This window comes from Myotis yumanensis, unplaced genomic scaffold (assembly GCF_028538775.1).
Source record: "Myotis yumanensis isolate MYYU_CA2020_CCGP unplaced genomic scaffold, mMyoYum1.0.hap1 SCAF_1, whole genome shotgun sequence".
Lineage (NCBI taxonomy): Eukaryota > Metazoa > Chordata > Mammalia > Chiroptera > Vespertilionidae > Myotis > Myotis yumanensis.
In genome coordinates this window covers 210,666,913-210,691,848 of record NW_027223752.1, presented here as the reverse complement: position 1 = coordinate 210,691,848, position 24,936 = coordinate 210,666,913, and the positions used below count along the sequence as shown (strand labels likewise).

The 24,936-nt window shown below is 41.0% G+C and overlaps 1 protein-coding gene across 2 annotated transcripts in view; it reads right to left on the bottom strand.

Moving 5' to 3' along the window:
• The window catches only part of CORIN (corin, serine peptidase), a 207,763-nt gene that overhangs the window by 57,367 nt on the left and 125,460 nt on the right, over positions 1-24,936 (bottom strand). For both annotated transcript variants that reach the window (XM_070397080.1, XM_070397085.1), the window contains exons 6-9: positions 21,075-21,188; positions 11,521-11,628; positions 9,637-9,747; positions 7,475-7,591 (exon numbers count right to left, since the gene is read on the bottom strand). In XM_070397080.1, the coding sequence (XP_070253181.1) occupies positions 7,475-7,591; positions 9,637-9,747; positions 11,521-11,628; positions 21,075-21,188 (450 nt within the window). The remainder of the gene's footprint in view (positions 1-7,474; positions 7,592-9,636; positions 9,748-11,520; positions 11,629-21,074; positions 21,189-24,936) is intronic.

The window sequence follows — 24,936 nt, the reverse complement described above, 5'->3', positions numbered from 1 at the left end:
GATTTCAAGCAGAGTTGAATTATGTAGGAAGAAAAAACAACTTGATCCAAAGAGAGGTTTGTGGTTGTGGAAAAGGATTTCCTTCTGAATTTTTAAATTGTTAAAAACTTAGTGCTGCTTATGTATCTTTTAATGTAATACATCTGTGATGAAAAGGCTCTCCCTTTATGTCTCAAATGCTTTTTTCATTAAAGCTATTCTAATGATCTATATTCATTATGACAAACTAATTTAGCTACAGGTGACTAATCTCATTAGCTGGGATAGATATACACAGCAGAGACATGCTTCAACATAAAGGCCATGTAATAATAGCAAATATTAATTGAGTTCTCACTACATGTCAGTAGTGATGTGATCATTATTCCGAGTTTACAGACATGGAAACTGAGACATCAGGGGTAAAGTAACTGACCTAAAGTCAACCAGATAGTGGGTAACACAGCTGGGTTTGAACCAGGCAGCTGGGCGGCAACAACCATATTCTTAACCAGGCTATGAAGGTCAATGGCAAGGTCACTAGGACACAAAGGTATTGATTTTTAGGTCTAGAAATATTCTTACCAGCCTGTGGTGAGAGACACTTCTACATAAACTGGGGCTTAAAATGATCAGCATGAAACCTCCTTTTCTGACAAAAATGGTCACATTTGAAAAACCAATTCATTCGATTTATGTTTTCTCTTTGAGTTTCACAGATGGAGATCAGACTCCTTTTAAAGTGCGTTTAAGGAAATCTCTCCTGGAACAGCCAGCTCTGCCATGGAGACCACACCATCTTGAAGGGGAGAGTGGCTGTTATTGGAAGCGTATACATCCTGGGACCCTGCAATCACGGCATCCAGGGACCAGCTACGAACCCAGGATCACTGGATCTCAAGCAGCCGAATACGTGGACTGGGACAAGCCCTGCTCCTCCTCACGGAAAGGTCAGATTTCACCTAGGGAAAGGTGAGCTCTGCAATCCAGGTTGGAGAGAGAAACGCGCACAGGGGAAGTCTGCACCCCACAAAGTCCGCGGCCGTTGGGGTCAGCGTGATCTGCAAGGGTGGAAGGGGATCTGCAGGGCTGCTGAAAGAAGGGAACTCTAAAAATCAGCCCATAGCTGGACTGGGCTCAAAAAAGCAGCCTTGGATTTTACCAGTGTGCCAGCTGCTTAGTGCCAGAGGAAAAAGGACGTGCGGAAGAGACGTTTGGAGAATTACACGCAGTGCTGGATGGAGAGAGAGAGCTACATAATCAGACACCCGGAGAAGAGAGATCATGGGCAGACAAAGAAACAGCCGCAAATGAAAGATAAGGAGGCATCACCAGAAAATGAAGTAAACGAAAAGGAGGCAAGCAATATGTCAGAGAAAGAATTCAGAGAAATAGTTACAAGGTGGCTGAAAAGAATGGAAGACAAATTCAACAATATGTGTAAGAACAAGAGGAAATGAAGAAGAACCAAAAAGAAATGAAAAATGACATCACTGCTATAAAGAACCCAATAGAAAGCATCAACAGTAGACTAGAAGAAGCAGAGGACCACATCGGTGAGCTAGAAGACAAGGTAGGAAAAAATACCCAAGCAGAGAAGCATCTAGAAAAAAAAGTTAAAAAAACAGGAGGAGAGCCTAAGGGAACTTTGGGACAACAGGAAACGAAACAACATCCGCATACTAGGGGTGCCAGAAGGAGAGGAAACTGAGCAAGGAATAGAAAACATGTTTGAAAAAATAATGACAAAAAACTTCCCTGATATAAGAAAAAACTCACACAAATCCAAGAAGCTCACAGAGACTCAAACAAAATGAACCCCAAAAGACCTACACCAAGGCACATTATAATTAAATTGGCAAACACCAATGACAAAGTAAGTATCTTAAAAGCAGCCAGAGAGAGACAGAAAGTTACCTACAAAGGATCCTTCATCAGACTAGCAACTGATTTCTCAACAGAAACATGTCAAGCAAGAAAGGAATGGAATAAATATACAAAGTCATGCAAAGGAAGGGTCTGAATCCAAGAATACTGTACCCAGCAAGGCTATCAATCAAAATTGAGGGTGAAATCAGGAGCTTCACAGACAAAAAAGGACTAAGGGAGTTTATTACCACCAAACCAGGAATGCAAAAAATGCTAAAGGGTCTTCTGTAAAAAGAAGAAATAGGAAATGAAGAAGGAACACAGGGGTAAAGAATAAAAATGGTGACAAACAAGTACCTATCAATAATAACTTCAAATGTAAATGGATTAAATGCCCCAATCAAAAGACATAGGGTAGCTGAGTGGATAAGGAAACATGACCCATATATCTGCTATCTACAGGAAACCCACCTCAGCAAAAAGGACTCACACAGACTGATAGTGAAGGGATAGAAAAAGATTTTTCAGGCGACTGGAAATGAGAAAAAAGCTGGGGTAGCAATACTTATATCTGACAAATTATATCTCAAAGTGAAGGCCATAACAAGAGATAAGGAAGGTCACTTCATAATACTAAAGGGAGCAATTCAACAAGAAAATATAACTCTGGTAAACATATACGCACCCAATACAGGAGCTCCCAAATACATAAAAAAACTTCTGGAGGATATAAAGGGAGAGATTGATAGTAATACAGTCATAGTAGGGGACTTTAATAACCCATTATCACCATTGCACAAATCCTCTAAACAAAAAACCAGCAAAGAAACATCAATCCTAAATGATGCACTAATCAGATGGAATTAATTGACAACTTCAGAACATTTCACCCCAAAGCTACAGAATATACATTCTTCTCAAGTGCACATGGGTCATTTTCAAAGCTAGACCATATATTGGGTCACAGGCAAAGTCTCTTCAAATTCAAGAAGATAGAAATCTTCTCAAGCACCATCTCAGATCACAATGGCATAAAACTACAAATCAACTACAATAAAAACAATCCAAAAAAATCAAACTCATGGAGACTAAATAGCATGCTATTAAACAATGACTGGGTTACCAGAGAGATCAAAGAAGAAATAAACAGCATCATGGCAAAAACGACAATGAAAACACATTGGGACACAGTGAAAGCAGTCTTGAGAGGGAATTTCATAGCTCTACAGGCCTGCCTCAAAAAACAAGAAACAATGGTAATAAATTATCTAACCCTACAACTCAAAGAGTTAGAAAGAGAGCAACAAGAAAAGCCCAGGGTAAGCAGAAGGAAGGAAAGAAAGATCAGAGCGGAGATAAACGACATAGAGACCAAAAAAAAAAAAAAAAAAAAAACAATAAAAAAGATCAACAAAACCAAGAGCTGGCTCTTTGAAAGGATAAACAAGATTGATGAACCTCTAGCCAGGCTCACCAAGAAGCAAAGAGAGAGGACCCAAATAAACAAAGTCAGAAATGAAAGAGGCGAAATAACAACCAATCCCACAGAAATACAAACGATTATGAAAAAAATACTATGAACAACTCTATTCCAACAAAATGGACAACCTAGATGAAATGGACATATTCTTAGAAAAATACAAGCTCCCAAAACTCAACCAAGAAGAGTCAAAAAAACCTGAATAGGTCTATAACTACCAAAGAAATTGAAATAGTGATAAAAAATCTTCCAGCAAACAAAAGCCCTGGTCTGGATGGCTTTACAGGGGAGTTCTACCAAGCATTCAAAGAAGAACTAAAACCTATCCTCCTCAGACTATTCCGAAAAGTTCAAGAGGAAGGCACACTTCCAGGCTCTTTCTATGAAGCCAGCATTACCCTAATCCCAAAACCAGATAAAGACACCACAAAAAAAGAGAACTATAGGCCAATATCCTTGATGAACATAGATGCTAAAATCTTCAACAAAATCCTAGCAAATCGGATTCAGCAATACATTAGAAAGATCATACACCATGTCCAAATGGGATTTATTCCAGGAATGCAAGGATGGTTCAATATCCACAAATCAATAAATGTGATACATCACATAAACAAACTGAGAGACAAAAATCACATAATCATATCAAACGATGAAGAAAAAGTATTTGACAAAATCCAACACCCTTTCTTGATAAAACTCTCAGCAAAGTGGGAATAGAGGGATCATACCTCAACATAATAAGAGCCCTATATGACAAACCTACAGCCAACATCATACTCAATGGGCAAAAACTAAATCCATTTCCCCTAAGAACAGGAACAAGACAAGGGTGCCCACTTTCACCACTCCTGTTTGACATAGTACTAGAAGTACTAGCCACAGCGATCAGACAAGAAGAAAAAATAAAAGGCATCCAAATTGGAAAAGAAGAAGTAAAACTGTCCTTATTTGCAGATGACATCATATTATACATAGAAAACCCCAAAGACTCCATCAAAAAACTACTAGACCTAATAAATGAATTCGGCAAAGTAGCAGGATACCAAATTAACACCCAGAAATCTATGGCCTTTTTATACACCAATAATGAACTCACAGAAAGAGAAATGAAAAAAACAATCCCATTTACCATTGCACACACACACACACAAAAATAAGATACCTAGGAATAAACTTAACCAAGGACGTAAAAGACCTGTACTCGGAAAATTACAGGACATTGCAAAAAGGAATAGAGGAAAACATAAACAAATGGAAGAACATACCATGTTCATGGGTTGGTAGGATCAACATCATTAAAATGTCCATACTACCTTAAGCAATCTATAGATTCAATGCAATACCTATTAAAATACCAATGGCATATTTCAAAGATCTAGAACAAAATCTCCAAAAATTCATTTGGAATAAAAAAGACCCTGAATAGCCATAGCTATCCTGAGAAAGAAGAACAAAGTTGGAGGGATCACAATACCAGACATCAAACTATATTACCAAGCCATGGTTCTCGAAACTGCCTGGTACTGGCACAGGAACAGACATATAGACCAATGGAACATAATAGAGGACCCAGAAATTGACCCAAGACATTACACTCAATTAATATTTGACAAAGGAGGCAAGAGCATACAATGGAGTCAAAACAGCCTCTTTAATAAATGGTGCTGGGAAATTTGGTCAGATACATGTAAAAAAAATGAAACTAGATCACCAACTTACACCCTACACAAAAACAAACTCAAAATGGCTAAAGGACTTGAATGTAAGATGGGAAACCATAAAAATCCTACAAGACTCCATAGGCAGCAAGATTGGAGATATATGTCATAGCAATATCTTTACAGACACAGATCCTAGGGCAAGAGAGACTAAGGAGAAAATAAACAAATGGGATTACATCAAAATAAAAAGCGTCAGCACGGCAAAAGAAACCATCAACAAAACAACATGAAAGCCCACTGCATGGGAGAACATATTTGCCAATGTTAGATCCAATAAGGGTTTAATATCCAACATTTACAGAGAACTCATACAACTTAACAAAAGGAAAATAAACAATCCAATCAAAAAATGGGCAAAGGACCTAAATAGACTCTTTTTGAAAGAGGACACTCAAAAAGCCAAGGGACACATGAAAACATGCTCAAAGTCACTAATCATCTGAGAGATGCAAATCAAAACAACAGTGAGGTACCATCTCACACCTGTCAGAATGGCTGTCATCAACAAATCAACACATGACAAGTGCTGGAGAGGATGCGGAGAAAAAGGAACCCTCGTGCACTGCTGGTGGGAATGCAGACTGGTGCAGCCATTGTGGAAAACAGTATGGCGTTTCCTCAAAAATTTAAAAATGGAACTGCCATTTGACCCAGTAATACCACTTCTAGGAATATATCCCAAGAAAACAGAAACACCAATCAGAAAGGATATATGCACCCCTATGTTCATAGCAGCACAATTTACAATAGCCAAGATTTGGAAATAATCCAAGTGCCCATCAACAGATGAGTGAATTAGAAATAATGGTTCAATATCCACAAATCAATAAATGTGATACATCACATAAACAAACTGAGAGACAAAAATCACATAATCATATCAAACGATGAAGAAAAAGTATTTGATAAAACTCTCAGCAAAGTGGGAATAGAGGGATCATACCTCAACATAATACAAGAAGAAAAAATTTACAGAGAACTCATACAACTTAACAAAAGGAAAATAAACAATCCAATAAAAAAATGGGCAAAGGACCTAAATAGACTCTTTTCAAAAGAGGACACTCAAAAAGCCAAGGGACACATGAAAACATGCTCAAAGTCACTAATCATCTGAAAGATGCAAATCAAAACAACAGTGAGGTACCGTCTCACATGTTTCTTTTTTATTTTTTCTTCTTGTCTGATCGCTATGGCTAGTACTTCTAGTACTATGTCGAACAGGAGTGGTGAAAGTGGGCATCCTTGTCTTGTTCCTGTTCTTAGGGGAAATGGATTTAGTTTTTGCCCATTGAGTATGATGTTGGCTGTAGGTTTGTCAGTAGTTTTTTGATGGACCATCTACACAATGGAATACTACGCTGTTACAAAAAAGAAGGAATTCTTACCATTTGCAGCAGCATGGATGGAACTGGAGAGCATTATGCTAAGTGAAATAAGCCAGGAAGTGAAAGAAAAACACCACATGATCTCACTCATTTATGGATAATAAAGAACATTATAACCTGATGAACAAAAAGATAGATACAAAGGCAGAGAAGCATTGAACAGACTGTCAAATTACAATGGGAAGGCTGGGGAGTTTTGGGGCAGGGGCTAGGTAAGAGATCAACTGAAGGACTTGTATGCATGCATATAAGCATAACCAATGGACACAAGACACTGGGGGGGTGGGGGTGAGGGCATGTGCCAGGGTGTAGGGGAGGCCGGGGAAAGGTCAATGGGGGAAAGAAAAGAAGGAGATGTATGTACTACTATCTGTAATACTTTAAGTGTGTTTAAGTGTATTGCCTGGTAATGTGAGGCATTAAACTGCTTCTCTGGGCATGTGAATCTATGAAGCTATTACATTTAATTCCAAAAGCCAGTGCCTACTAATTGGAATCTAATTTAATCGAATACCATATACTGAACTCTTTATCACAGCGATGCCTTTCCTCATCAAACAGTTAACTGACTCTCCCCATGCTGTGTAAGTGTTTAACCTCTACCCTTTACCCTTACGAATATTTCAGTGTGAGTTGCTTGAGGAAATCCTCAACAGAGTGTTTTCTGGCTGACGGGGCTGTGAGGACCACAGCGGTAGGCAACCTGGAATTCTTCATGTGAGAATCCTATTTATGCATCCATAACTTCCAACCCCTTGCTCCGCTCCCAGGGGAAGGCCCACCATTAAGGCATGCTTTGGGAGCAGGGCACACACTTACTGTAGCTGCAGTTCCTCTCCCAGGGGAAGGCCCACCGTTAAGGCATGCTTCGGGGGCAGGGCACACACTTACTGTAGCTGCAGTTCCGCTCCCAGGGGAAGGCCCACTGTTAAGGCATGCTTCGGGGCAGGGCACACACTTACTGTAGCTGCAGTTCTGCTCCCAGGGGAAGGCCCACCGTTAAGGCATGCTTCGAGGGCAGGGCACACACTTACTGTAGCTGCAGTTCTTCTCATCACTGCCATCCTTGCAGTCCTCGTCCCCATCGCATCGGAAAGTGCTGGGGATGCACTGGCCGCTCCGGCACTCCACCAGGCCCTGGCTGCCGCAGGCTGGGGGGAAGCCAGAACAAGAGTCACGTGGCTGACTAGCCCTCCTCTCAGTCTGCAGGTCTTAGAAACGGCTCCTGTTTTCCTGTCATCGCCAGGAGATGGAGTGTTGTGACTATGTGAGTGTTCTGTATCAAGGAGTGAATGCATCGCTAATTTAAAAACAACAAGGCCGAGTTTTTTTTGAGATGGAGTGGTTTCTTTCTAGAATCTCTCGTGCCTTATTAATAGCACTCGCTGCGGACTTACTTTATTTGATAACCTCACAATGGGAAGTAGTATTAATGATGGTAGTAGTGATGCTCCTATGACAAAAGGCACAACTTATTAAAAGTTTACTCTGTGGCAATAGCTTTGTTAGGGGCAGTCTGTATTTAATCTCAAATCCCCACAACAGGCTTGCAAGGGAGATGTTATTGACCTGGTTTGGAATAGGAAACTGAGCTTAGAGAGCTTAGTCTCACAGTCACATGGCTGTTACAGGGAGGGCGGGAATGTACAGGCAGGTTTTTGAGTCCTAGCCCAGCCTGTCACTCCAGACAATGAAAGGAAACATACGAAAGCGTATGCAGACACCTCGCATACAATAAACACGTTATTTCAAAACTTGCTTGACACAGCTGGCATTTGAAATGGGTGGTATAGTGGCCATTAATCGTCCGGTTCCTAGACGTTGTCTAAATTCTATCACTGTCACTCTTTAGAGCAGCAGTTCTCAACCTGTGGGTCGCGACCCCTTTGGGGGTTGAACAACCCTTTCACAGGGGTCACCTAAGACCATTGGAAAACACATATATAATTACATGTTGTTTTTGTGATTAATCACTATGCTTTAATTATGTTCAATTTGGAACAATGAAATTGGGGGTCACCACAACATGAGGAACTGTATTAAAGGATCACAGCGTTAGGAAGGTTGAGAACCACTGTGTTAGAGCATCAGAAACCATGTTTGTATGACCTCAGCCTTCACCGAGCTACTGTTGAACATTAAAACTCCCCATTCTTGAATCGAGGCTCAGCACCAGAATTGTGGTACATGAGCATCATGTCCTTGCTTTCCCGGGATTGGCCAAGGTACAGTCTGCTCTGGACCGCTGTGTTCCACTAAGAAAGGACTCGGAGATATTGCAGCTCATTTTCAATTCGGGGAAGGGGAAAGTCCAGCATTGCATTTGATAATTTATATGCCTTTTCTTATGTCAAAATAAAAACCATGCACCCTGCATTTCTATTGTTGCCTCAAATGATAGGCAACTTACATATTCACTATCCTATATACCAACATTTTTTTTCTATTTGTATTGGACAGCAAAAGATGAAATAAAAAGTTTAATGCATTCAACCAGGCATTAAATGCATCATATTAACTCTTTCAAGTCAAATTACTTGCTTTTAACACCTAACTGCTGCTATTCAATCATTCTCTTAGTCTCTACTGAGTATAGTGCAGTTTCTAAAGGAAAAAAGGAATTAGCAGCCATACTTGATTTTATTATCTAGATAGCGTAACAGCTACCTGGAGACTGTTCACTCACCCAGAATACAACAGGAGGTAAGGTTCCAACTGTTTTCACACTCTCTGTGTGAGTCTGTGAACATCAAATGCTCTCTTCTCTCTGGCAATTCTCTCCATGTTCTCCTACAGAACATGCCTGAGAGCATGTCTGGAGGCCCCTGCAAGGAGGCTCAACCACTCATGTGTCATTTGCAATAGAAAAGTCCCCCAGCCTCTGGGGAGAGCAGCCCCTTGGACAAAGTCACGGGTGCAGGAAGGGGACGCAGGAGCAAAGAGAGAAAGAAAACAGCCACCTGCTCGGCCAGATCCAGCCCATAAAGCTTGACGTTCTGGGGAGAAACGTGTGGAGGTCAAGTGCATTAACTACATTGTCATTGTCCTCACACCATTCAATTATCATCTTTCTAGGCAAGGACCAAGGTACAAGGATCTTTCCCTTGGAAGGCGGTTTAGATGGTGAAACTGGAGTATGTTGGTCTACACAGGCGAGAAATGGACAAATAAGCAAACAGAATCCTAGGGCACTCACAGCAGTTGACCTCGTCAGACTTATCCAGGCAGTCGTGGTCGCCGTCGCACACCCACTCCATGGCAATGCAGCGCCCATCTCCACAGCGGTGCTCCTTCGTGGGGCTGCAGTCTGGAGAAGGGAGAGTCCACGCGATGCAGGGAACCAGCATGACGGGCACTTAGCCCCATCTGGCTCATGATTCAAACTGAGGGGCGTCTATTCCAATTGCCCTAACACCTCCAGCAACGTTCCTATCACCTCCCACCCAAGCTGTGGGCTCTTAGGCACCGTCGCTATGACCCAAGTGTCTGTTTTTCAGATGAAAGCCTGTCCCGCTTTCTCAGGACCCACAGCTATTTTTGTCGTTGTTTATTGTTTTGTCACTGTTTTCTTTCCCCGATGAGAAACACGTGATTTTACACTGGCTCAAATAAACACAACTGTGATTTGGATTTCACAAGGCAGAGAGCTGGTTTGACATATTTGTGAGGGCTTTGTCGTGTTTTCAGACACACACACTCTGGGGCACTCTTCGATCCTACTCCTGAGCCTTTCCCAGCATTCCTCCCAATATTCTCCAATGCTCAGTACTATCTCACGCCATTTGCCCAGTGCCCCTCGTCATCCCAGCTTCCCCTTTGTTCATATTACAAAGTTCCTATGTCATTCAATAATATCTTACCTAAACATTCTGAAGTTAATCACAAAGTCAAAAAGGTAAATAAGCAAGAGAAATTTTGCTGGTTTTAATTCAAGAAATGGCACTCAAAATTGAATAAGACCCTTTAAGAGCTAGGTTTATTCTTTAAAAGATAAGTTTTTGTACATAAAGTAAATGTGCCATCTTAACCCTACATGTCACTACTACAGAAGGGGGCATGCAGGAGGCAGCCAATTGATCTCTCTCCCTCTCTCCCCCCCCCAATCCGTTCCTCCCTCTCTAAAAATCAATAAAACCATATTTTTAAAAAATAAGGAGGCTCAAGGGACAAATACTATATCTTTCTGCAAAATTTTTCTCAAGAGCTCAAGATCTAAACATGAGCCACCGGAAGAACCATAGAGAAACAGAACACTTTTAAGGAGAAAATAATATTAACATATTAATAGCCGGTAGTGGCCTTTCCACTCCACTTCCGAAGCATTTCCTCAGTATGACTGTGTATTTAAGAGGTATTACATCCTATATAATAATAATAATAATAATAATAATAGTAATATGCAAGCTTTATTGGCTGGATCTGGTCACAAGATGGCTGCCTATTACCAGGCCAGCAGGGGGGTGAGTGAGGGACGACCAAACGACTGAACAGCAGGCTGTGTAGGGCGACCAGGCCGGCGGGGGTGCCGTGAGGGGCAACCAGGCTGGCAGGGGGGGGAGTTAGGAGTGACCAGGCCAGCAGGGGGGTGCAGTTGGGGGCAACCAGGCTGGCAGGGGAGGTGGTTGGGGGTGATTAGGCTGTCAGGGGAGGCAGTGAGGGGCAATCAGGCTGGCAGGGAGGATGGTGCAGTTATGGGCGACCAGGCAAGCAGGTAGGTGAGCAATTAGGAGCCCAAGGTCCAGGATTGTGAGAGGGATGTCTGACTGCTCCAATCCCGGGGATCGGGCCTAAACCGGCAGTTGGACATCCCCTGAGGGGTCCTGGATTGGAGAGGGTGCAGTCTGGGCTGAGGGGACCACCCCCCCCCATGCACAAATTTTGTGCACTAGGCCTCTAGTTTATACATAAGACATAATTGAGACTGGTAATTGAAAAAAACCTCCCCTTTCTAAAATTAAGAAACCAAACATTTTATAATTTAACCTGCTCATAGTCATATTAAAGTACAATAAGCTACATGTTCTTGGTGATAAATTTCTGAGATTTTCAATGAGAACCTTAGGAAGACAATGCTACTTACCACAGTTTTGTTCATCACTCAGGTCCCCACAGTCATCATATCCATCACACACTAGGCTGTAATTAAGACACTTGCCTGTGTGACAGTGGAACAGATTCTCGCTGCAATCTGCAAATAAGAGAAACCACTCAAGTACCATCTGAACAGAAGGTGATGTTATAGTGGTGCTCTATGTAGCAAAAGTATATCAATAGGAGGGAAACCATAGTGACAACCTGGTCCACATCTAGTGCTATACAGGTGAGGAGACTGGTGCAGAGAGATGCAATGACTTGCTCAAGGTCACATAACAAGCTACTGCAGAACCAGGACTAGGACCCTCGGGCTCCCAAGTTATTGCTTTTATCACTTTCTGAGACTTTCACTTTATGTCCCCTGAAAGCTCCTTTATAGTCAAATATGAGAAATGATATTCTCAATTCACCATAGTTCCTCATGAAGTTCATGTTCATACAGAAGCAATGACTTCAGTAGAGGGTAAGTAGCTATTTCCTAAAAATGTTTCCTTTGCAATGAAAGTCTAGTTTTGTCCATGATAAGCATAAACACAATGGAGAGAAAAACTTATTTAGATTATAGAGTCATTACTCACTTTCATACAAACATGATCCCTTAAGTCAGCGGTTCTCAACCTGTGGGTCTCAACCCCTTTGGCGGTCGAACGACCCTTTCATAGGAGTCACCTAAGACCATCCTGCATATCAGATATTCACATTACGATTCATAACAGTAGCAACTTACAGTTATGAAGTAGCAACGAAAATAATTTTATGGTTGGGTCACATGAGGAACTGTATTTAAAGGACCAGAAGGTTGAGAACCACTGTAAGTCAATGGAGTGTTTCATAAGATGACCCTTAAATAAGCAGGTACTGTCCTAGAGTATGGCAGCAAGATAAGAATGAGTGGTATGCAGCTTCAGGAAGCATATAGTTTAATGTTGGAATGAACAACATGTGAGGAAATTTTAATAAGAAAATATGTCTTGTTTTTGGGCAAAACAGAACTCATATCCGAGTTCTGCCATCTACTAGCCATGGGAATTTGAGTGTATTAGCTAAAAATCTATGAGTCTGTGAACTGACCTATGAAACTGGAATAAGATCATTAGTTAATACAGCTTGGACATAGAGATTAATAAAATAATGTGTGTAAGATGTCAAGATAATTCAATGGGAAAAGAATACGCTTCGACAGATGGTAATAGAATAATTAGATTTTAAGTGTACAAAACTGAACTCTGACCTTTACCTCAAATTATACACACAAATTATCTCAAAATGGATCATAGACTTAAGTGTAAGTGCCAAAATTATGAAGCTTCTAGAACAGTGGTTCTCAACCTGTGGGTCGCAACCATCGGAAAACACATATAGTATATCAGATATTTACATTACAATTCATAACAGTAGCAAAATTACAGTTATGAAGTAGCAACAAAAATAATTTTATGGTTGGGGGTCACCACAACATGAGGAACTGTATTAAAGGGTCGCGGCATTAGGAAGGTTGAGAACCACTGTTCTAGAAGAAAATATGGGGGGGGGGGGGGGACTTTGTTCTTTGACCTTGGGTTAGACAAAGAATTCTTAGATATACCAACAAAAGCATAGGCCATGAAAGAAAAATTAATAAATGGACCTCACAAAGTTAAAAATATTTGTACTTCTAAAAAATATTAAGTTCTGTATTGTTTGAATTTTTGAGCATGCATCAATTTTATAAAAACAAGACAGTATTCTCTTAAAAGTGTATTTTACACAATTATTACATTATTTAAATGGAAGTTCTAATAAACATTATTCAAAAGTAAAAAAAAGAATTAAAATTAAAATGCTATTAAGAGAATGAAGAGAATAGCCAAAGAACACATATGCATAGCCCATGGACACAGACAACAATGTGGTAAGGGCCAGAGGGAGGTGGGGGCAGGGTCTGGTTGGAGAGGGACAAAAAGAGGGAAATTAGGGGATATCAGTAATAATGTCAACAATAAAATATTATTTAAAAAAGAAAAGAAAATGAAAAGATAGACAAGCTATATACTGAAAAAATATTTGCGCATCATGTAACTGATAAAGTATACACGGAACTCTTACACTCAATAATAATAAGTCTCAATTACAAATTAGCAAAAGACTTGAACAGAAAGTCGTCACAGGAGACATACAAATGGCAAATCGGCACATGAAAAGGTGTTCAATATAATTAGTTATTAAGGAAATGCAAATTAAAACCACAATAAGATACCATTATACACCTCCAAAATGGCTATAATGAAAAAGACAGACAATAGCAAGTATTGGCAAGGATTCTGAAAAAATGAAACTCATATGCCACTGGTGGGAATGTAAAATTATAATGCCACCGTGTAAAGCTGTTTGGCAGCTTCTTACAAAGTGAGCTATAACTTTACCATATGATTCATGAATTCTACCCTTAAAAATCTACCCAAGAGCAATGAGACATATATCCACAGAGACTAGTATGTGCATTGTTCATAACAGCATTATTCATAACAGCCAAAAACTAGAAACAATCCAAACACTCAATGGTGAGTGGATAAGTAAGATGTAGTAAGTGCATATGATGGAATACTATTCAGAATTAAAAGTATTGAACCAGTGATACATGTGACAGCATAGATGAACCTCAAAAACATTATGCCAAGTGAAAGAAACCAGACATGAAGACTACAGATTGTGTGATCCACTTATAAAATTTCCATAAAAGGCAAACTTATAGAGACAGAGATCAGAGCCGTGGCGATCTGTGGGGGGAGAAGTAGAAGTGCTTCTCTGGGGACTGACTGCAAACAGGTGGGAGGGAAATCTGGGGGGAGATGGAAAAGTTCTAGAAGTGGATTGTGGTGATGGTTGCACAACCATCAATTTACTAACAATCAATGGGATACATTTATGGTTTGTAAATTATACCTCAATAAAACTGCAAAACTGTTTTAAATTAATATACGTAAAAATACCTGCATTGGCTAGAAAGTAGATTTCTTAAGTGTATTATCTTTTCCCTTATTTGAAGTGAAGTAAGTACAAAAATAGATCCTTAAGTCTGGAGAGAGAGCCTGGAAGATGGGCAGAAGTGTGGATGGCATAAAACTTCACCATGTTTAAGGTAGAGGGAATAACAAGAACATGGAAGAGGAGAGAAATAAGGGTATATTTGAGGATCAGTCTACTTAGCTGATGAAGACCAAGAATCTAGTAGTCAATAGTACGGTTCCCTGAATTCCAGCTGATCATTTCTCCTGAAGCAGAAGTCTTATCTCATACAATGGGCTCTATTCTTTTAAAGTAAATTACTTAAATACTTTAGAATAACATCATTTTAGAAACAAAATGGGCCTTAGAAATCATCTGTTCAGCACCCCCATTAAGAAGGTGTTTTGTGTACACAAACACACATACATGTGAACACAACACATTGCTCACACGTATATACATGCAGAAATTGTAAGTATTCATTTTCATTTCCCCAGGCTGAATAATTTTCAAATGAGATTAACCATCATAAGGAAAAATATAGGAACTACAAATAGGTTCTAGTTTCACCTTGAGAGAGCTGTACTATTTCCTCCCATTCAGCAGAGGGCGCTAACTCCCCACTCTGCACCCAATCGCTGCCTGGGACTATTACACATGTGCTAGCTGAGTTGGGAAAAGGTTCTGACCTTTGTGTTCTTGCCCACCAAGCAGAGCTGGGAAATCTGTGCATCAAGATACATGCATTTCCTTGAAAAGTTGTAAAAGCTCTTTTTACAGTTTTGTTTTGTTTTCACCTAAATTACTCTTGTGGGAAGTTTTGAAGCAGTATTCTAGAATACGTAATAACAAGGGTTCTCAACTGGACCATTAATGCAAAAGTCCTCGCATTCCCTGAAAGTGGTGGTGCGGTGGAGGGGTGGCATATTTTAAACCATATGAGTTAGGTTTGGTGTTTTTTTTTAAGCGGTATACCTCACTTCTTTTGATTGTAGGACTGGGGCATCAAACACTCCTTACAGGATCTGATTAACACACCAAAATTTTCCACTGAGTCACGTGTCCTGTGTGAAACCTATTCTAGGATCCCCAGTAATTCACACTAAGACCTCATTTGAGATATTTTTAAATTAATGCTGTCATGTATTAAATTATTTCATGTACGACTCAAGCATTAAAGAAAACAATTCCTTATTATTTACACACACAGGTACAGATTCAACTTTCCACTGTTATGGCTTACTTGGTTAGAAGCCATTCTCAGAGGTTAGATACAAAATTAGCTACATTTGGAAAACAACGTGTTACCTCCCTAAGGTCTGTGTGACTAGTAAACACACAAAACCTGAACCGGAGGCACTGCACAGCCAGAAATACATAGCAAATAGCAAAGATCACAGTGCCTCCTTTTAGTGGAGTAAATGTTTATTTGCACTGAAAAGAAATGTTGTCAGCGCAATTTGGGGCCAACGAATGAAAATGTTCAAAAGCTACTTGCTGTGATTTTCTTGCTCAATACAAGCATAATTTTGCATGACCTGAGGTAGATGTTTTTCTAGATACAGATCATTTTTCTTAATGAGAGCTTGATACAAAACGTTACTTCTTGCATGTTAATATTTATTCCAGTTTGGCACCTCACACTATTAACTTTTGTCTCTTAAAATGATTGTGAGATTAAAGGAGAAAACAAAGGAACAGAAAACCTTTTATCAAGGATTTCACTCAATTTTCTCAGTCTCTATGAGTCTGTAAGCATTAATATGTTGCCTCATTTCAAGGTTCCAGTATGGATGCTCAATTTCTCCCTCCAAATCCCCTCAACTTCAGATGACCAGAGAGGTTAAATGGTTTGCCCAGAGTTGCCCAGCTCACTAATAGCAGGGCTATGAGATGAATCGAGGCTTCTGGTCTACCTGGGGTTCTTTTGACTACTGACTTCTATCTTTGGTTCTCAACCTTCCTAATGCCGTGACCCTTTAATACAGTTCCTCATGTTGTGGTGACTCCCAACCATAAAATTATTTTTGTTGCTACTTCATAACTGTAATTTTGCTACTGTTATGAATCGTAATGTAAATATCTGATATGCAAGATGTATTTTCATTGTTCGCGACCCACAGGTTGAGAACCGCTGAAGGGTTTCTGAATTGCAGTACTATTGACAATTGGACTGCGTAATTCTTTGTTGTGGGAGGGGCTACCCAATGCAATGTAGCAGCATCCTTGACCTCAACTCACTAAATGCCAATAGCATTGCTCCCAACCACCACGGTTGTGAGCATCAAACCCGTCTCCATATATTATAAAAATGTCCCCTAGGAGACAAAATTGTCGCCAATGGAAAACCACTATTCCACGGTATCTGAAGATCACCTCAATCCAAAGCCATCTTTTTCATCAGCTCTTTCATACCAACCAAACTCCCAGTAACCCTCCTCTCTCTCCAATTTACAGGACCTCCCTTTCTGTTTACACTTCTCTTCTTTTGCTTTGTGACATCTCTTCTACTACATTGTTCTAAAATACCACATCCAATGATCTCTATGCTTCTATGCCATTTCCCTGGTTAGATTAAAAGCCTCGTGAAGAAAGAAACCATGTCTTAAGAGTCATTATACTTCCTAGGCATCTAGAATATGCTTCACACACAGCAGGAATTCAAGGATATTCAATAGTTGGATTGATTCAGCATAACCAAATTGCCACTAAACAGATGTGAATTTTCCATCTGAAGCTTCTTCCTTCAGTGGAGAATGAAATATTTGTGTTATTTTGATGGAAATATTTCTCATATTTACTTGCATCCCTATCTCAGTAAAAAAGAATATAGTAAATGCAGTCACTTGTGATGATTGGGAAACATCATTTGGAAAACCACCTGAATTAGAGTCCCTACATGTGAAAATGCCACTGTCAACCCATCTGGATGACAAAGAAAACCAGGGCTAGAGAAGTCGCCTGCCTAACGTCGTAGAGCTAGAAACTTTTAAAAGAAAACTTTTCTTAATTTTCAAAATTCCTTATGCTACATCATTAAATTGTTCCAGGTGGTTGGAAATCTGTTCGTTCTACAAATACTTAGGATGAGACTGATAAACACAGCAAAATTAGTTTGGGGAGAAAGTCAGGAAGCAGTCCCGATACCTGTAATAGACAGTCATCTCCCAAGCACAGCAGAGCATCCGAAATAGACATTTGCCATAGCAATGATCAGAATATAACCACTCGCTGAGTCTTTTATGGACAAGAACAAGTCAAAGGCAGCACAGTCTAGAGAAAACAGCGTTCAACTTGGCCCCATTCGAGACTGGGTTCAAACCTAGCACTTGGAACCACTGGCAAATTTTTTCACTGCCTTAAGCCTCAGCTTTGCATCTGAACAGAAGGGGAAGAGAATACCTTCTTTGCTGAAAATTAAGTCAAATCATGGAGGTACATGCGTCCAGCACAGTTGATTAGGGAATTCACAAATAAAATGCACCTTCCCTTCCTTTCTTTAAAGGCCTCCTTCTCCTCTTCCTCCTTCTCCTCCTCCTCCTCCTCTTCCTCCTCTTCTTCCTCTTCCTCCTCCTCCTCTTCCTCCTCCTCCTCCTCTTCCTCCTCCTCTTCCTCCTCTTCTTCCTCTTCCTCCTCTTCTTCCTCTTCCTCCTCTTCTTCCTCTTCCTCCTCCTCCTCTTCCTCCTCCTCCTCCTCTTCCTCCTCCTCCTCCTCCTCCTCATCTTCCTCCTCCTCTTCCTCCTCCTCTTCCTCCTCCTCCTTCTCCTTCTCCTCCTCCATTTGCCAGGAGCCCGGCACCAGGCTCCTCCTCCTGCTCCTCACTGGGAAGGCCCAGCACAACGCCGCCCCCCTCCCCCCCTCCACCCCCCCCCCCCCCCCCGCCTCCCGCCCCTCAGAAGTGTCTTATCTGTGGGCTACCTTCATGCTCTGATTGCTGCGGGTCCTTCACTGCAGGGTGGGGACAGCGGGAGGGTGGCACCCTCTCCAAGCACACTGCTGAGATTCCACAGAGGCAGATGACCTTGTGAGGTCTGAGACCATTGCCTGCAAAGATTTCAATGTCTCTTTCACAGACAAGGATTCTGAGGAATGCATGTCCTCAACGGACCGACCATTTCGGAAGTGTGTCATGAGGAAAGCCCGTGTCTTCTTTTTTTAAAAAAAATATATTTTATTGATTTTTTACAGAGAGGAAGGGAGAGGGATAGAGAGTTAGAAACATCGGTCAGCTGCCTCACCCCCTACTGGGGATATGCCCGCAACCAAGGTACATGCCCTTGACCGGAATCGAACCTGGGACCCTTGAATCCGCAGGCCGATGCTCTATCCACTGAGCCAAACCGGTTAAGGCAAGCCCATATCTTCTTTAAGGAACAGTTCAGCCCCGAAGACATTGCTAAATACCTTCCAGAACAAGAATACCATCTCTGTCAGGCACTGGCTAGGAAAATGTACTCCTTCAAATTCAGTTTCAACAAACGCAGCGGAAAGCTCTCACTGTGTAAAGTGCCATGCTCAACGCAACAGAGGAACATAATGAGGAAGCTCAGGTCGGGCCACCCCCGGGGGGAGAGGCCCATGGAAATTTTAATAATACCATCACATGGGCCACAACTGAGAGAGAGCACCATTTCCATAAATTGGATATAATTCTATTTAAATTCCCTATTGTGGGTAATTTGCACAACATTTTCTTGTAAGTCCACAGCAACATTCCCTAATGTAAACATACATCCTACAAAAATGTTTTTTTTATGTAAAATCATCTGCCATAGGTTTTCCTGAAGAGGGAATTCCAAATTATAAAAACAAATGTCTCAGCGAAAACATTTCCGAAAATATGGGTGGCATAACTGAAGTTCCACAGGATGCCAGATATTCTGCAAAATACATCAGTGCATGAGTGAATAAATAAATATATAAATTAAGCTTAGGGTATCTCTAAACATGAAATTTTGAGGAAATACCAAGTTAAGCAAAATGAATGTCTTTCTCTTTTTTTTTGACTTGCAGGATTTCTTAGAACCTTTAAGGCAAAAATATGAATTGTAAGTATCTAAGAAGTAAATCTGATAGACAGAACTTCTCAAACTTACTTTTTTCTCTCAAACATTTTTCAAGACTCAGGCACTGTGGAACACCAGTTTGGGAACACACTGATCTGAAATGTTACCATGATATATGGTCTTTCAAAAGTTATGACAAATAAGCATCCTAACCCTTCAGATGGAAGAAAAGTTGGTCCACTTGACACATAGACCAGAGGAATCTCAACTGTGGTCAATCATTGCGAGCACTTACAAAGCGTTGGCAACTTCTACAAGGAGTAAAACACAGCTTTTCTCATAGTAATGGTTGCTGTTCATATAACCATTAAAAAGCAATTAGAACACAATAGCATATGGTTCTGTTTTGGATGCAGATCCTACATTGTATTCTTGAGGCTAATTTTTCCTTTTTATCTATTGCATAAGTGTAAAATGACTTGCACTCTGAATATGTATTTGTTATGGACTGAATGTCTGTTCTCCCAATGTGCACATATTGAAGCCCTAGCCCCCAACATGACCCTATTTGGAGAGAGGGCCTGTGAAGGGGTCATGCAGGTTGAATGAAGTCCTATGAGCAGGGCACTAATCCAATAGGGTGGTACCCTTGTAAGTAGAGGATAAGATACCAGAGCACCCCCCCAATCTCTCTCTCTCTCTCTCTCTCTCCCTCCCTCCTCCTTCTCTATATTCCCCTCTTGCTTGTCCTCTCTCCCTTTCTCCCTTTAAGGAGGTCAGGTGAGCACACAAGAGGATAGCAGCTGCCTATAGGCCTGGAAGAGAACTCTCACCAGACACTGAACCCTGTTGGGCCTTGATCTTGGACTTCCCAGCCTCCAGACAGTGAGAACAACTTCCTGCATAAAAGCCATGAAGTCTGTGGAATTTTGTGTGGCAGCCCAAGCACATTAATGCAATATTGGGCAAACCGCCGACCAATCCCCTGGAGACTAATCGAATCGATGGTGAGTTAACTGCGGGTGTTGAAGGTTGAACCCACCGAGCTATGGATCTCAAACAGTCAATGCCATTGACCACCTTCAGGTTTAGAGGAAGCATAAACCAACAGGAGGCTAGGCATCTGCTGTGTCATGAATGTGAAGAATCATGAGGGCGAAAAATGTTCCTATTAAAATGTCCTTTTTAAAAAAGTTGACCTTTATACCCTTAAAGCTTTAAAAACAAAAACAAAAATCCTCACCCAAACAAAATAAACAACAAGCCTTCTCCTCATTTTAAGACACTTTGTGCAAAAACACTTCCACCCCTGATCTGTTCCAGGCGGCACCGAGCTGCTGAGTTCCTACAGGCCTGTGCAAGGTGTGCAAACACAATGCTGCCCCAGGGGAAAGCAAACAGGCTTCCTCCCTTCAGAAAGGCAAACTCCTCCGAGCAGTCTAGCATATGCCGGTTGTCAGGACGGGGCAATGGAACGGCTGGTTTCCAGGCCCCCCACAGAGCATCCCTGTCCTCCCCCGCCCAGGAGACCCCGCGGCCTGACACATACTGCAATGAGCCTCGTCGCTCCAGTCGTCGCAGTCGTTGTAGCCGTTGCACTGCAGTTTCCCGGGGATGCAGATCCCACTGGCGCACAGAAAGCTCTCGCCCCCTCCGCAGAACGCTGAAAGGGGAAGAAAAACAATGTCAGAATAATGCTTTGGTTTTTTGTTGTTGTTTTTTTCCTTTTAAAAATAACAGAAGCAAATAAAGAACAAGAAAAACTTCCCTTGCTGTTCAACAGATTTGTTTCTAAATCCCCGCAGTTTCACGGTCATCAATTTTCCTCTGGCTCTACAGACGCTTCCTTGTGACGCGACTTGGAAATAATACAAAGCCCATTGGCCTCGGGAAAGCAAAAGAAATCGGGCCCCTGGGCTCGAGCGGCATGTGTGGAGCTCAAGAGAGCAGCCCCATCGATTGTTCAACCTCTGTAGGGACAATACCAAATGGGAGTATTTTTCTTAATAACTGAAAATTATTTCAAACTGAAGTGCTATTTATTGAACAAATACTTTTTAAAAGCTTTCAATAATAAACCACATACGGGTGATTGTTAGAAAAAAAGAAAAACAAAACCCCCTCTGGCTTCTAAAACACTATTCAATGTTGCACAGAGAAAGGTACAGTAAAACAGTCACCTGCAGTGTGCTCAACACAGGCACAGACTCCAGGCCCCTGCATTTAAAATATATTTACTCGCCTTAATAAAAATGCCAGTTAAAAACGTCCAAGTCTGTTCTTTGCATAAAGAATTTAAAATAGCATTAGTGAATCATATTTTCATTCTTTTCTTTCCCTTAACGCAGTTGCACTTTGGTATTATTTGCTTTTAGCACTGTGGTGCTCACTTTCTTCTGAAAATTCAACAAATAATCCATTCTTTCAAAATTACTATAGACAATAAATATAAGATAAAAGCTTAGAACATATTTTAATAAGAGAATAAATCAGCTCCACACAGTGAGTGTTGAAACACACTTAAGTATTTGGTAATGTGTATCAAATGCCTTTTACATGCACATAACCTTTGACCCAACAATTTCATTTCTTGAATTTTATACAAAGGAAATTATTATAAATTAAATACAAGTTTTTCTTTTCAGGGATATTCATGCCATCATGGTTTATAATTGAGGAAATAAATTTTGGTACCTCCATAAGAAGGAATACCATTACAGTCATTGAAAAGTATATTGTCAAAAATAATGTCCTGGAGTAAAATTCAAGGTAATAAGTAGTAGAAAAACACCATATGGTAAAAAAAAAAAAAGCATAATATAATTTGGCCTAAAAAGAAGTAAATCAAAGGTCACTGTGATTATCCCTGGTATTAGGATTAAAAGTAATTTTTACCTTCTTCATTGTATTACTCAAATCCATTGAATTTTTCAAATGTTCTTCTAATGACAATGTCTTCCTTTGTGAACTTAAAAAACCAACAAAAATCACCAACTTTTTTCATGAGTTCTTGATTCAGAGTACTAGTAGATAAATACAACCCTTGAAAACTTCTGTCTCTCTTTGTCTGCCTCCCTCGCTGTCACCGCTCCCTGAACCACATGTTCCTTGATTAAATGAATCTTGTTGACCAGCTAAAGGGAACCAGGAAACATGCAACATTTTTTACTCGGAAATTGAAATTCAGGAAAGTGCAGACTCTGAACGCTTCAGGCTTGAGGCCCAAGTCTGTCAGAGCTCCCGTGTTCCTGGCCCCAGCAGAGGGGCGGCACCCAAGGGCTTCTTAATTCACATTTGCTGGGGAGAGTCACCTCCATCTCAATGGGGCACAATACACTGGCACAAGGCAAAGAGAAAGTGCTATTCATGGATTAGTTCCTGATGCTGTCACAGAAATCAGAACTTCGATTTGCTGGCCATTAAATACTAGTTGATTTGGCAAGTTTCTAGGATGCTATCGCGTGCAATCCTCACCATATCAACAACACAAGTCTGGTTTTCCATTAAACCCCAGGATTCCCATATCAATACAAATTAGAGCTACGGACTTCACCTGCTAAAATATGAAAGGCGTTTATATTTTGCATAGTCTTAGAGGGGGCAGCACAGGACTGTACCTGTTGCTACAGGTACAGACTCCTGAAGGGTGAAAAGGAAACCAGCTTTAAAGTGAAAAACGCTTAGATTGTACTAGCCGGTCTAGACAATATCCTCTCTCCATGCTTAAGAGAAAATGTTCAAGGAATAAGTGTTGATCCTATTGTGAGGCTGTTTCTGTGTTAGACTAGAGAGTGCATGAATTCCATCTGTCTGCATTTCAGCAGCCGCAATGCCTCAGAAGAAGTATTGCATTCCCTACCTTATGGTGCTGATGATTCCTCGGAAATGCAGCTGAGAGCTCAGCAGTAAATATCTAGACTTCATCTGTAAGACCCTATATATTTTACTGCAGTAAAGCTATTTCTGGTGTATGGTTCTATCAAATCTGGATCAAATTTAAAGCAGAGCATTGCTTGCATTGTTTTGATTATCACCATCCCGTGGTGTCTTGGATGATTCTGCAAAAACTGACTTCTTCTGTGTGGTTCCTCAGTGGGAGGTGTGGCTTCCCTCGGCTTTAGGACATTGTCAATTGTTTCTTTATTCTTTCTTTAGAAGTTCATAGTTTCATTAATCAATGTTATTTTTATACAATCAGAATAACTGATGAATATGATCTGTTTGATTTCTCCTTAACTTGTACTCAGAATTTCTACTTTTATTTGTGTGAAACTGTTCAACTAAGCCAAGTACTTCAAACACATCTTGTCTGGAATTTCCAAACAGCCTAAACCAGCAGTCGGACATCCCCCGAGGGGTCCCAGATTGGAGAGGGTGTAGGCTGGGCTGAGGGACACCCCCCCCTCCCCACCACCACCAGTGCATGAATTTTGTGCACCGGGCCTCTAGTAGATTGATGAAGTCATTGGGTGAAAGATAAGATGTGACAGAGCGGAGTAAAAAACCAAAGTTATGCTCAAGTAAAGCAAACTTGCTCTTCACCCTACCTCCTAAGTCATATCAACTGGATGGTCCCTCATTTTGTTAAACATTAATATGTTTGGGTAGGTGTGCATAGGGATATCAGAAAGTTCTGTGTATAAAAAGAGTGAGGATCCCCAAGGGGAGAGAGAGGAGGGAGCCAGTGTTCTTGGCACTGCCAGGAGGGAAACATAAATAAAAAGTTGGCTGAGCCTCCCTGAGGGGCAGGGTATAGAGAAGACCCTTTGGAGGACAGAAATATCTAATGGGATATTTCAAGTTGTTTTCTGAGGAATGGGAGGGGTAATCACTTCTTCCATCTGCCATATGGAATCAACAAAGCTTATGTTGCTCTCTAATTTTCCACTCATTTACTTGGCCAATTTGTCATTCTTCTAGGAGCTCGGGGAACATCACTGAATACCAAATAGATCCTTTGCTTTGTGGAGGTTATATTATAGGGAGGCAAACATAATGAGCACATTTCTATATATTAGGTCAGAAGGTAATGAGTGCTATGGGAAAAAAAAAAAAAGAGTACAACAGATTAAAAAATACAGGAGATGTCAGGGTGGGGTAGGACAGGGCCCTAAATCAGGGCAGGTCTCATTGAAAGTTGACATTAGAGCAACACCTTGAAAGACGTGGGGGATTTAACCAAATCTCAGGGGTGGATTTCAGCAGAAGTGCCAATGCAAAGACCCTCAGGCAGCCCTAGCTGGTTTGGCTCAGTGGATAGAGCATTGGACTGCAGACTGAAGGGTCATGGGTTGGATTCTGGTCAAGGGCATATGTCTGGGCTGCAGGCTCGATCCCCAGTGGGGGGCGTGCAGGAGGCAGCCAATCAATGATTCTCTCTCATCACTGATGTTTCTATCTCTCTCCCTCTC